General features: G+C 41.0%; 1 pseudogene and 1 gene segment (V, D, J or C); both read right to left on the bottom strand.

The window, feature by feature from the left end:
• Positions 1-5,726: 5,726 nt before the first annotated feature.
• On the bottom strand, positions 5,727-6,299 carry LOC113836066 (annotated as a pseudogene).
• Positions 6,300-13,771: 7,472 nt separating this feature from the next.
• On the bottom strand, positions 13,772-14,271 carry LOC113836070. The segment is given in 2 exon segments: positions 13,772-14,130; positions 14,226-14,271. Coding segments are annotated over 2 exon segments (405 nt in total).

The following is a 14,271-nucleotide window of genomic DNA, read 5'->3' as shown; positions in this document are numbered from 1 at the left end:
GACCTGTGTGCTCAGGGACTGTGGAGAGGACACTGATCACATGTTGTTGGTGTGGACATCCCTGTATTTACAACCATAGACTCACATGATTTGCATATTAATGAGCAGGGAAATTCTTAGATAAGGACCTAGTCCAGCTGGAGAAGAAGGAGATGGAGGACACCTGGGTCAGGCAGCAGGATGCTGAGGTCCAGTCCCATCCCTGACTGAGGAAATGCATCACGTAACCCTTCCCTCAGCAATGTGTAGACGTGGTTGTAATATCAGGATCTAAGCTCTCAGTAGTTTTTGACCTAGGACAGTTGATTTACTTTGTGAAGAGGTTGTCAGGTTGATTTGTAGATGGTGGCTGTGATGATGATGGTGACAGGAATTTTCAAATGCTTATAAGTTCTGATTACATCCTCATTTTAGATACATATAGTTAATATTTGATTAATGGTATCTTACATACTAAAAACTGACCAAAATGAGTAAACCTAAATTTGGAAATATTTGCTCATCAAGGTTTAATGCAGAAATATCTAAAATAGCTAAATTAATGTAAATAAACTACTTGTTTGTTAATGGGATTGTATCAAGAAGACGTGGTTATATGTACAACACAGCAGACTCTTCATCAAGAAGGAATAAGGAATTTACTTCACTCTTAGCAAAATGAATGCAACTGGAGATTCCTGTGTTAATTAAAACCATCTCTGAAACACAGACATTATGTGAGCGTCTCATAAGTGTTCTTTCACATTCCATAGTTGTATACAATTGTGTATACAAATGTATTATGGTTTATATGTCAAGTTGTCTCTTAGACAAAAAGAAAACTAGAAGGGAAAGAAAAGGAGGATAGAAGTGGAGAAAATACACGCAGTGTACAATATACACATGAATGAAAATTATAAACATATATAACATTATTTTTGCTATTCATAATTGTTTTGTCATTGAAATTTCCATTACTTTATGAAACATATTAATTTCATATCTTCCATCACTATGTCCCTCTGTTTCCCTTTGGACATTCAAATAAGTCTCTCTTCCAACTTCCTGACCTCTTTAGTTTCATTAAGTAAAAGATAACACAGTGAGTACAATTAATAATATCTACATATACATAGGAGTGCCATCCACTAGTACATAGGGAACTGCAGAAACCTTCCAACGAAGAGTAAATATATTGTCCTCATCATTCATCAAATGGCAATAGACACTAAAATTGGTGTCGGTCCTCAGGAGTCCCTCCCTGCCCGTGTTGCCATGTTTTCTTAATGTTGCCAGAAAGGCAAAAAAAATGTTGTATTACCTCAAGTGGTGATAACAGGGCCACATGGACAAAGCTGTGTATATAATCCTCAGAGGACAACTTATGAAATTCAATACTTGTATTCTACCATGTGAGCCCAAGGAATCAAACTGATGTTGCTAGCTTGCCAGTAGACACCTTTACCTCCTCAGCTATTTTATGACTCTCATGGTGTAATTTGACTGGTTTGAGTTTGTGCAGATGTTCTGTTGGTAACTACAGCTGCTGTCACCTCTTGCGAACAATGGCCATGTCAAGTCCTGAAGAGATCATGTCATCTCCATCCACCCCATATTCTAGACCTTACGTTCTCTCCAGTCCCTCTTTCTGATGGACCCTGATCCTTTGGTGGGAGGTTGATACAGATACCTCATTAATGCCTGAGAATTCAGTCATTCACTCTCCACACTTTGACCAGTCATGAATGTCTGCATTGATCATTAATTACACAGCATACAGAATCATCAGAGATCAAAGCTGAGTGTGGTAATAATATATGCAGTGTAAATGTAAGTAGTATAAGCCAATTTAACAACGTGACCATTAGAAAGGGAACTAGGATTACTAGGGCTGTGCCCTCAAAATCCATGGATTTTGAACATGTTTTCCTGGGATAAGACTTTCCTATGTAGCAGGTCACAAACACAAATAGAAAGCAGTTGGGCACTGAATAACAGTCAGGCACTGGTGGGTACATTTTCCTGGAAGGCTGATAGAGTGGACTGCAAGGTCTGGTACAGTGCAAGGTTACAGATGACTTTTCTCTCCCTGTAGGCATCATAGCATTTGACTGCACCAGGAAGCCTAGCCAGGAGGGAGAACTTCCTGCTTCATTCTTGGTTGGTTTCTCTATGTCCTGCCACCAAAGTCCTTAGCTAACAGTGACATGCAGATTAAAAAAATTTAATGTTACATTGATACCCCAATTGGAATTAAACCAAAAAGAGATTTGATTACTACGGCCAAAAGCAAATGATGATCCATTGTATCAATAACTAAGGACATACAGTTAAATTTTTTGGGGAGTTTAATTCACCTACACCAAAATCTATGGAAACCTCTTCCAAAAAAATGCCTTCCCTTGTAGGCAAACCAAATTGGGCTATGAAAGGGTCTTTGTTTACCCACACAATGTTGATTTGTCTTTAACTCTTTTAGTCCCTTAAAATTAAAAGGTATCTGTAGCATAATATATTGCCAGTTTGTCCTATTTAACTTCATTAAAAATGAATAGAGTCAATGGTCAAGTTTAATGGTAAACAGCTAATCAAGGTATGGTGAACTTTAAGGACACAACACATCACTTTATTTGCAGTAGTTCTTTTGCAAAGTTGAAAAGACCCTATAAGATAGTGAAGGGACAGACAAAGGGACACTCAGGCTGATTATTTCTGATAAAGTCTTCTGGCTGATCTTCACTCTCATCTCAGGCACAGGGTACCTTCCTGCTCGTCCAAGGTTTCTGACACACTGGGGATGTGGTTGCAACACTGTGTGTCTTGTACAGTAATAGACTGCAGAGTCCTCAGATGTGAGGCTCCTGAGCTCCATGTAGACTGTGCTGGAGGATGTGTCTGCAGTGAGAGCGGCCTTGCCCTGGAACTTCTCACTGTAGTCAGTATTACCATTTTCAGGATTAATGACTCCAATGCACCCCAGGCCCTGTCCAGTTTTCTGCTTCACCCACAGCATGGCATAGGTTTAAGAAGGAGAGAGGCACATAGGGCTCTCTTTCGCCTAGCTGAGCTGACTAGGAAGCATTTTGTGGGTCTGTGCCGCTCAGATACAAACCTGGTCACTGGCTCTCTTGTGTGAGTACTTTTCCCCATTAAACTACCATTTGTCAACCTATCTCTGACTCCACTTTGTAATTATCAACACCACACCATACTCATAAATTAAATATAAAATAATAAGTTATTGATACAGAAAATTATGATTTCACAACCTATGACTTTTAAAAATTTCAAAAACTGGTGAAAGTGTATAAATTCATTCTTGATGTCTACTCTATTCATGATTGTACATGAATAGGACACAAGACTATAATTACTGCATCCATTGTATTTGTGTTTGCACAAGAGCTTTTCTTATTTTTAAATTTAATTTAATCTACATTTTTATATACATATACAAAACTGGCACAGATTTTTGACACTTTCCTACCCACCCACTTTCATGTTTATTCACTCACTGAAAAAATAAAAGAAAAACAAAATCCACAAATACAACAAAATTCATCACAGTCCCTGTTTTGTTCTTAAACTGCTTTTCCGTAGAGTGGGTGATGTAGCCTGTGCTGCTCTACTGTGGAAAACTGACTTCCTCCCAGCAGTTGTCAATTGTGAATGGCTTCATTGCCACTGCTCCGTGGTTGGATTTTGTCTGGATTGTGTAAATGGAGTTCTTAGTTGGTCTAAATAGAAAAAAAAAACCCTGGAGTCAGATATAGAGAAAAATGCTGAGAGATCAGAAAGCAGCATACCAAAGCCACCTTTACCTCATTAACTTCCCAGCAGAAATGAGAGCCAGTTTCTGTTTCTTCCTGCTTATATCCACTCTCTGCCCAGCTATCTCACCTGTCTGTCTATACAGACCTCCAGACCTCTATGGTTAGCTAGTGGCAAGCTCCATCTTGTGATCTTCAGACAAGCTTTATTTGTGCAAGCAAGATAGCCCCAAAAAATCTCTGTTCACATGTACATCTGCTATATTATGTACTGAAAAAGTTTCCTTGATGCTGCCCATAACTTTTGGTTCTTGAAATCATTCCTGCCACTCTTCTTCATAGGTTCCTGAGCACTGAGGGCAGGGTTGTGACAAAGTCTTCCCATTTGGGAATGAGCATGCGAAAGGCTCTCCCTCTCTGAATGTCATCAAGTTGTGGATTTAGTGTCGCTCTTCTTAAACACAGCAAGTGTGAAACAGAACATTGGGACAGCTGGCTGAGCTCTGCTGCCAACTGCAGAGCCTTTCCTGTCCCTGAGATATGACCTCATCATAAAACAGCACCTTCCAGTTATCATTAATCAGAATGTTGTGGAACTTTTTAGGGTACATTGTGGATCATCAAACCTGCTATAAAAACACTTTTCATGAAGAGGACGAGTTCTCCCCAACCATCCCAGACTCCTCTAATGGAATCTGGGGTTTCTTTGTCTCCCTGACAGGACTTCCTCCTTCTTATCCATTCTCCATGTTGCCTGCACATTACCAACTGCCAATCCTCCATTCCTGTCAGTGATTGGGGCTGTGGTAGTATGAACTAGAATGTCCCCCAAACGGCTCATATAATGAATACTTGGTCCTCAGTTACAGGCACTCATTGTGTAGTATGAGTAGGTGTGGTGTTTTTGGAGAATGTGAGTCAATGGGGGAAGGGTTAGAGGACCTACACATTCATGGCATTGTCAGTGTGCCTGTCTGCTGTCTGCTTGTGGATCAAACCATGAGCCAACAACTGCTCCTGCCACTCAGCCTTTAGTTTGCAAATCATGGAATCTAATTTTGGAAACCATAATCCCAACTAAGCTCTTTCTTTCTTTACATGTTCCCTTGGTCTTGCTGTTTTATACAGCTACAGAATAGAGACTAAGACAAATTTTCCCAGTGTTTTGCACAGTGAGAGGAACTTCGCAGAGAACAATGCTGGAATTTCTGTGACTCTTAGAGACATGAGCTGGCTCTCGATGCTAACACGACACCCCCAAAACCCAAAGTGATCTCTGCTATATTTAGATAAAGTGGCAAATGTATGTGAGAGATTTTCTAGGTGAGTAGATGTCACTTCTCATGAACATTAGCATGTGATCAGATTCAGATGTTCAATACCTTTGGTGGTCTGATCCCATATTCAGGTCCTGTAGATGATAATAAACCATCCTTGAAAGGCCGTCTCCATACAAACACTGAACTGACTTTACTGAAGGTCCAGTTTATAAAAATACCATGATGAGCAGAGCTGAAATTCATGGAGTAATAAACTGAATTAGCTAAAAGCACAGCTGGATCATGTATGAACCTGACGTGCACCATTGTCAGGGAGAGGAGGCGAGGTTTGAGACTTGGTAGGGATTATGTTCCTGTATATGGGCCCCATCTTTCCCTTGATTTTCCCTTAAATATAAGTTCTACTCTAATAAGGAAATGTAAATGAAGATTTGCTTGAATCTGAGAAGAAAAGACACCAGAGCCCCCATAACCTCCTCGTGTGATTTCAGTGACGTGGACGGAGATGTTTTTACCCTCATAGCTGTCATTTTGCAATTTATTCATCTGTGAATCTGCCTCCTATTTTTAAATAACAGCAGAAATATTCGAGATGTATTGAGGAAAACAGGTATCCACCGCACAAATATTAGAGTCTTGCTGGGAACTGTAAGATGAAAGGAGCTTAAGCAGCTGGTAAGTGTGCAGAGTTTTGTCATCACAGTCTCCGGGGATGGATGTGTGCTCCCTGTGTGCTCTGCGCCCCCTGGTGGCTATGAGCGGCCTCATAGTGAGGTTTATGTCTGGGTTCACACTGAGATCCCCTCACTGTGTTAATAACACAGTAATAAGTGGCGGTGTCCTCAGACTTCACACTGTTCATTTGCAGGTACAGAGTGTTCTTGGCATTGTCTCTGGAGATGGTGAACCGGCCCTTCATGGATGGTGCATAGTTTGTGACACTGCCACCATAGTTAATTACTCCAACCCACTCCAGCCCCTTGTTGGGAGACTGTCAGACCCAGTTCATCAAGTAGTCACTGAAGGTGAATCCAGAGGCTGCACAGGAGAGTTTCAGGGACCCCCCAGGCTTCACCAGGCCACCCCCAGACTCCACCAGCTGCACCTCACATTGAACACCTGCAAACATAAAAATTCTTGATCACGAAATCATCACACATGTCCATTGTCCCTCAGATTAATGTCCAGTCACACAGTCAGCATCTACTGCTCTCCATAAATTACCTTTTAAAAGAGCAACAAGGAAAATGCAGCTCAGCCCCAACTCCATGCTGATCCCTGAGTGAAGTCTTGGGATCCACAGCTGAGCTCCTCTGTCTGAGCTGTAAGGTTAGGACTGGGCTGCTTTTCATGAGCAGAGAGAGGGCCCATTTGCATGTCTTCCTGCTTTATAGCAAGCTCTGTAGTGGAGCCTGGAGATGGCAGGTCTTGGGTTATTTGTTAATGTTCTGGAGGAATCAGATCATGATGTTAATGTTGGGGAAGGGTATTAAATTACATCATTACATCTGTGGGACTCCTAAAAGTGGGAGCAGGGCTGTCTGTGAACCTTCTGCTGACTTTGCCACCCTTTTCCTCATACTAAATTGTGTCATCAACTTGACCCGCCATGTTTTGTTGATATCCATGGGAGGCACGCCCTCCACTGAAGATAAATGGAGGAGTGGTTGGGGAGTCATGGGGAAATGGGCAGGATTCTTGGAGGAGTGGAAAGAGGTGAAACAACAGTTTGATAATAAATTAATAAATAAAAATAAATGAATATGAATTTCTATAAGGCCATATTGAAATAAGAATCCTGAAACATAAGTTATCATATATCCTTAGAGTATATAGAATCCATAAGCACAACAATCAAAGCAGGAATACTATGAGTAATCAAAAGTGGACAATGGAGTAAGAGAAACATAAATTAGGAAGCTATTATAAAACAAAAGGTCTGGATAATCAACAGTTCAAAGATCCATAGTTTGGTATTTGAGATTTTCTTTAGTTGGTGGCATAATTTTGTGCTCTTCAGATTTTGGTGTGTTTTTGTGGATCTGATGGTATATTATTGTTGTCAAAATAATAGATTTTTTAAAATTGTATGAAAAATTAGTGAGATGTAGATGAACTTTTCATTTACTTATTAGTATTGTCCCACTGCTTGTTCTGATAATGCTCTATAATTATGTGAGATACGTGCCTGCAAAAAGATGAGTTGAAAGAACATGGATGAGATTTCTATTTTTTTTTTTTTTTTGGTTTTTCAAGACAGGGTTTCTCTATGGCTTTGGAGGCTGTCCTGGAACTAGCTCTTGTAGACCAGGCTGGTCTCAAACTCACAGAGATCCGCCTATCTCTGCCTCTGGAGTGCTGGGATTAAAGGTGTGCACCACCACTGCCCAGCCGTGGATGAGATTTCTATTTTATATTAATGTCTGAGTCTTTGAAAAGATGTAACTTCATGGATAGACAGTGCTCATCCTAGACAACCTGAGTTATTAATTGAAGACCACTATGTCTGGCACATAAAAACCCACAATGAGTAAAAGGTCAGAGAGGCCCCACAGGTCCTGTGAGGTATTGCATTGTTCTTACTTCCCCACAATAACTCCATAGACCAGTCTTGTTTCTGAGAAAGAATTTTAAAACTGAATAGATTGTAAGAGCCAGAAGAGGTGGATGACTCCAAGGAAACAGTGTCTTCTAGAGAAATCAGGATTGATTGATGCACACATGAACTCACAGAGTGTGAAAGCCTTCACAGGGCCTGAATCAAGTCAAGCCAGACAGGGTCCCAGTGTTGAAAGAGGAACATGGACAGAGGCTCTCATCCCTAACCAAGAATTTTCTACAACTGACAAATAGTTGCAAAGCAAAATCTGTGGAATCCCTTTGTCCATGTTAACCCATTTAAGGTTGGACATAAGTGCAACATTAGATAATCAATAGAAAATATTTCAATGGTATTTTTTAAATTTTTGGTCTCATGCTACATTGTTTGTGCATTTCCTTTTCATCTTACAGCTCTTTTACCCATATCTCATGACCGAAAGTTGTGTGTTTTTATGAGCTTTGTGTGCATGGTTTCATTTTTTTCTCAGTTTTTTAAGGCCTTATATTTTGATCCTTCTATGTTTTTACTTTCTTTCTTTCTACAAAGAGAAAGGAAGGGTGTGATATTCAGTGGATGGGTAGGTAGGAAGAATACAGAAGCATATGGAAAAAGGACAGTCAATGACCAGAATAACCTAAATTGGTTTTCTTCATATTCAACATAAAAAGTAAATAAAAACTGATAAAAACAAACAAGAATATGCAAATCTGTGAAGCATTCAACAAAGAATCTTCACTGTGTTGGAGCATGGAAATATCACATGTCAATAACAACAGGAGCAGGTCAGTTAAAAGACTATAAGAAAGAAAACCACAAAGGAAACAGAGTCCCCTCCACACCAACCTCATCTCTCCACTGGTGATTCTTGGCTTCATTGTGCACCCTGCTGGTTCTGAGCTCCCTTACTGGTTTTTTGTCATTGCTTACACTGTAGCTGCACTCTCTGTCTTGATTGGTAGTAACAAAACCCTGAATCTTCAGTGCTTACAGAGCTCAGTGTAGGGATAGAAGGCTTTGTTTACTGGGAGATACTGACTGGATATTTCAGAGATGGATTTCATGTTGTGTCAATATTACTGTCAATGTCCTTCTCAAAGTTAGGATTCTCTCAGGTTTCAGTAGGATCCAGCTCTAGTAGTGCCCCATATAATAAAATCACAACAGTATAGAGCAGGGTCATTTCTGCCTTCATCAGACTTTACCTGGGGTAGAGAGACCTGATGTCAGAGACACCCAGTAAGTCTTCAGGTCAGCTGTTGCTCTGTATCCATGTATGACACATTCAGATACACATGTCAGCATCATTTTTAGGCTCAGAGAAGGGCCGTTGCACACCTGCTATTGAGGGAAATATCCCATAATTAGGTAACAGCATTTTTGCATCTCTGACCTTCTGGCTCCTCTGTCCAAACATGGAACCTTCATCGATGTATAATCCATTGCAAGAACCCTTCCTACTGCCTGCCTTTGATGGTGATGTGTGTGGTGAGTTATTTTTTTCATAGAAGCAATGTCAGATAGTCCCATGTTTCAAGACACACAATTTGATAATAGACTAAATATCACTGTAACATTGAAACACCTTGGAAAAGGAACCAAGGAAAGAAAATGAATCCCTTAAAAGAAATCACCATTAATCCCAGAAATCTCCATGGTGAGATGATAATCTACAAAGCCAACATTGGAGCTGGTTCAAAACCCCTAAAAAATGTTCTGGGATTGAATCTGAACACCAGGACACGTGAGGTACATAGACCTGGGAAATCACACCAGACTGAAAGACTCTCATTCTTTAGACACAAGGAAGGACAGTGAAGAATCTGATCCCGGCTGAGTTCCAGAGTCCTGTGAACAGAGGCAGCTGGTGCATCAGGATATCACTTGAGACATTCTCAGAACTCATGTGAGAGGGACAGTGGAGGGGTGTAGGTATGAGGATGTCTCATCTTCTCCACTTTAGGGATACTGAGTGTGAAAGGGGACAGTCTTGGTTAATTTATTTTCTTCTAAACTCTTTTTCCAAGTCACAAAAATCATATATGAGGCTTGGTATTACTATTTTGACAGAGAACATTTCCTTTTAGAAAAAAAATATGCAGAGAAAAATGAGACATAAAATCCTAAATGCAGTGAGTGACAGATTGTGTGATTATCCCCAGCTTCTCCCTCTCTCATTAACTGAGCTGAGGGCTGCACAGGGCAGTGCATCACACCTGTGACCAGGTCTCCCAAAGCAGAGCTACAGGGACTCAGCACTGTGACTGGAGCATCCAGGCCTGAGATCCCAGGTCACAGTCAAATATTCCAGCTGAGAAAACCCCTCCCCCAGAGGACAGAAGTTACAGAGAGAATTACAGATGCTGCTGCTGCTGGCTGTGATGACGATGACTGGGTGTCTGACACCTCATGTGTGAAAATGTGTGGCCTTGTTAGATGTATGTCCATTGGATGTTGACCTCCCAATAAGGTTCCCATGTAATAAAACATATATGTGCAATACGACTTAACAGAGAACTTTTACTGTAGTAAGTTTGGAGTCTTGTCACAGTAACTACATCACGAGTATCACGTGGTCTCTGCAGTTATTTAAGGTCAGGACAGGAAACCTTAGGGTCTCAGAGGACTCTCTCACTCTCCAGATGTTTCTCTCACCCACTGGATTTTCTTTCCTGGAGAAATTTGTATCTATAGCGCCCCCTGCTGGTCCTGAGCATCATCAGATTGAGGTTGTTTCTGGGCACTCAGGGAACCAGCTCACTGTGTCTGCTGCAGTGTAAGGCAGGGCTGTGTTCTCCGTGGTAGCAGAGCTGTGGTAGCGCTTGTGTGGGTGTCAGATGTCATCTCTTTCCTTACCATAACCGTGTCTCTATAATCTACCTCGTTTTTTATTGTGTGTGCCCCAATAAGGAATGGTGAAATGGGGCTCTAGTCATTCAGTACATTAATATTGTCTGCATTTCCATTAATGTTGACACAAATGACCTCTTTTATGGATGTTATGGCTGTATATATATATGTGTCTGCAAACCTCAGGATTATTTTTCTATATTTCCTTGTATTTCTGTTCATTAATGTTACGAACTTATTTTAACAGAAAGCCAGGAATATTCCATCATCATAAACAGAGGAAAAGCCTCGAGGCTTCTAAAAGAAATTGGCAAAGAATAACTGCTGGGAAATGGGGCACTAGTTTTCTAGTGGTGTAGCTAATATCAGGTATAGCTTGATATAGCTAAGTGCCAAGATGACACCACTCACACTCACACTCAGTCATGAAGTTCTAATTAGATTCAATGGGTCACAAATAAAAAGAGACACACAGCTAGACACATCAAGGAAAGGAAATCTTTCACAAGAAAGGAACAGGATGACAAAAGTGAGAGAGTGAAGGTGATTAATATTAATTACATGAATTGATAAAACTGTCAAGTAAAAAATTGAAGAAAAGAGAAATTTATTGGCAGAGAAAAAGTCCAGATCATCTCTGGGATAGAGGTACACACCTATATAGACTGAGGCATGTCAGATGTGAATTTTTTTTTGGAATTTTAGTCATTGAGCCTAGATTTCCTGTGGGCTCATGTCTGAAATGCAAAGATTGAAAGAAAGAATCCTCACTGAGGGGCTGTCTCCCATCAGAAAAAATTCTGCAGCTTCCTTCAAATGTCTAAAATATCTAACACTGGTGACAAAGACAGGGTTATTTCTGCATCTCTAAATGACAAACTGCATAGGAAAATGGGCATGTCTACTTATAAAGAAAACAGACGTGCATAGAACTGGTTTCTGTTTCTATAGGTCAACATATAGATTTTTATTTTGATATTTTTAAAGGAAACTGTTATATTTGGGGGAAGCTCAGGTTCCCAAAGGAAACAAATGCTTAGCCACACGCTGCACCTGCTCCTGGGCTGACTCTGAGTTCCAGTGTGCTGTGTGTGGGACTCCTGCTAGAGATGAGCTCTAATGCTCTTCCCAAGCCCACAGCAGGGAGCGATGTGTGTCTGACCATGGTGACCCTCAGTGTGTTCATCACCCCACATGTGGCTGTCACATCTAACACAGAAGTCAGTCTTGAGGGCAACTCTTCCTTATATTAGTTTCTGGAGAAGATGAAGCTGAAGAAGTATGAGTTATCTTCTGTGACTCCATGAGTGACCCTTGAATGACAAACAGACACTGATACTGAGAACCTGTCACCAGGCTCAGGAGTTGACATGACAGTCTTATGATCCACCCCAGTTTTTCCCCAGAGACTTTAAGCCTGTGTGAGTAGATTGCTGTGCTCAGCCATGTAGGGCGTCTCCAATTTCCCCTGGAGATCAGGAGCATATTTTCAATTTGGGAGCCCCGTAATTACAGGTGGGAGTGGACAGAACACGGTTTCTCCTGGTGCTTTATCTTGTCAGAGGACATCTGTTGGGCTTCCATAGGAAACTTCAAGCAGCATTTCTAATTAGCAAGGCTTCTGTAACATAATTGTCCAACAGAAACCACTCTCACCAGAAATTATACCTAGTGGGATGTCATCCATATCAGTTACTCAACATCATATGTGTAGGTGGAGGGATTGTCTGCTACAGGAACTTGAGTGACTGCTGTCCAGTAAAGAGACAGCTCACAGTCATAAATCTATGGGGACACCCTAGTGCCAGATCCCACCTGGTTTCTGTTCCTCAACTTATGCAAAAGCAAGTGCTCTAGAGCACCAGGCTGAACCCCAGGGAGCCCGTGGATGACAGAGGTGATGGCTTTCACTGCAGGTCTGTGCTCTGCGACAGGCTTGAACTGAACACAGGGTACGGGGAAAGCTGTGAATAATAGGACAGGGATTAAGTGTCATATTCCAAACACTCTTTCAGTTCTGCCATTGAAATGAATCAGATTTTCAAATAAGTTATGTGAAATATAAATGGCAGAGCAAATCAGCTGTCCTACAAGAATTGTATTTAGAAAATATCTTTCAGATTTTCCTTTGTATTTTCTCCTATTGTTGAAATAGATATTTTCACACTGTCATGAATACCATGAAAACCTAAAAGTGGAAGCCAATATGTATAAACAAAAAGACTGTATGATAAAACAAATTAACAAACCAAAACAATGCTCTGATTTAACATTACAAAACAAAGAACGACCAAAGATCCCAAGGAGTTGTTTTGTGTTGGGCACCTACTACTCAACATGGACATATCACTGAGAGGAGTCTGTTTGACCAGAGAGACTATATTACAGATGACTAAATTTCATTTGCAAAGAGCTATCAGAATTTCCACATGATCAAAATATTTCTCCAAAATGTTTATTCAATAGTCTTAGAAGCATACACTCAAATTATCACCAACATGGGGACATTGGGGTCTTTGTTGTAAATTTAAAACTTCTCATTCTCTGAGTCTTGGAGCCAGATTGACCAGGAAACTTGTTAGTATAGTGAGAATGGATTCCTAAACAAAGGCAAACACATCAGGATCTGAATCTCCACAGTAGAAGCTCACAAGAAGGACACTGCCCAGACCACACAGCAGCCATCCCTTGGCTCCAGATATGTGCCTGAGCTCTGAGAGTACAGAGATAGAACCAGACTCATCTAATTCAAGACAGAAACAGAAGACACCGTGATGAATGCAGTAATGAAAATAATTTAATTACAATTCCAATGCTACCAATTCTTAGCCTTATGTCTACAGCCCTCCAGAAGAGGAGAAGGGGTTGGACAACACAAGGTGCTTACTGTGACTGAGCCTGTCTCCCCTTCAACTTGGTTCCCTCTGAATTAATAATACTGTGCAGTCATGTGTCTGCCCTAACCACAGCGTGAGGGAAAAGTCCACCTGAGTATCCAGAGCTTCCCCAACAGCTGATCCTGGTGACCACAGAGAATCACTCTTTCCTCATAGAAACCTTCTGCATTTTGTTTGGTAGGTCTAGGTGACATAGTTGTATTAAGAATGTTTGTCAAAGTAGAAGTCATAATTTTTAGAGGTATGATCAATTCCTAGAGTCGTTAATTACAAAATGGGTCCCCCATAAAATCAGAAGACGAAGAGGTCACCTAGATAATACAGAAAAAATAATCAATTATGCCTGAACCTGGGCTTTATGTGTGCTGAGCGCCCCCTGCTGGCTATGAAACCCTATCAGTGAGCTTTTTGTCTGGGCTCACACTGCAGACTCCTCACTGTGTCAGCTGTACAGTAATAAGTGGTCTTGTCCTCAGTTCTCAGGTTGTTCATTTGCAGGTAGGCCATGCTTTGGGTATTATCTCTGGAGATGGTGAATCTGCCTTTCACCGAATCCACGTAATCGGTTGCATAATTATAACTTTTACTGTCTATTCTAGAAACCCACTCCAGTCCCTTTCCTGGAGCCTGGCGGATCCAGCTCATGCCATAGTCAGTGAAGGTGAATCCAGAGGTCGAACAGGAGAGTTTCAGTGACCCTGCAGGCTTCACCAATCCTCCACCAGACTCAACCAGCTGCACCTCACAGTGGACACCTGCAAACAGAGAGGATCCTGTTCAAGAAATTGTCACAAAGTCTACTGTCTCTCTCATTCAAGTCTCCTTACACTCAGTATCCCGTGTTATCTACCTTTTAAAAGAGCAACAAAGAAAAACCAGTGCAGCCCCAACCCCAT

Source organism: Cricetulus griseus, chromosome 5, assembly GCF_003668045.3.
Source record: "Cricetulus griseus strain 17A/GY chromosome 5, alternate assembly CriGri-PICRH-1.0, whole genome shotgun sequence".
Classification (NCBI taxonomy): Eukaryota; Metazoa; Chordata; class Mammalia; order Rodentia; family Cricetidae; genus Cricetulus; species Cricetulus griseus.
Note: the sequence above shows the minus strand (reverse complement) of the source record. Positions and strands in the feature narration are given on the sequence as shown.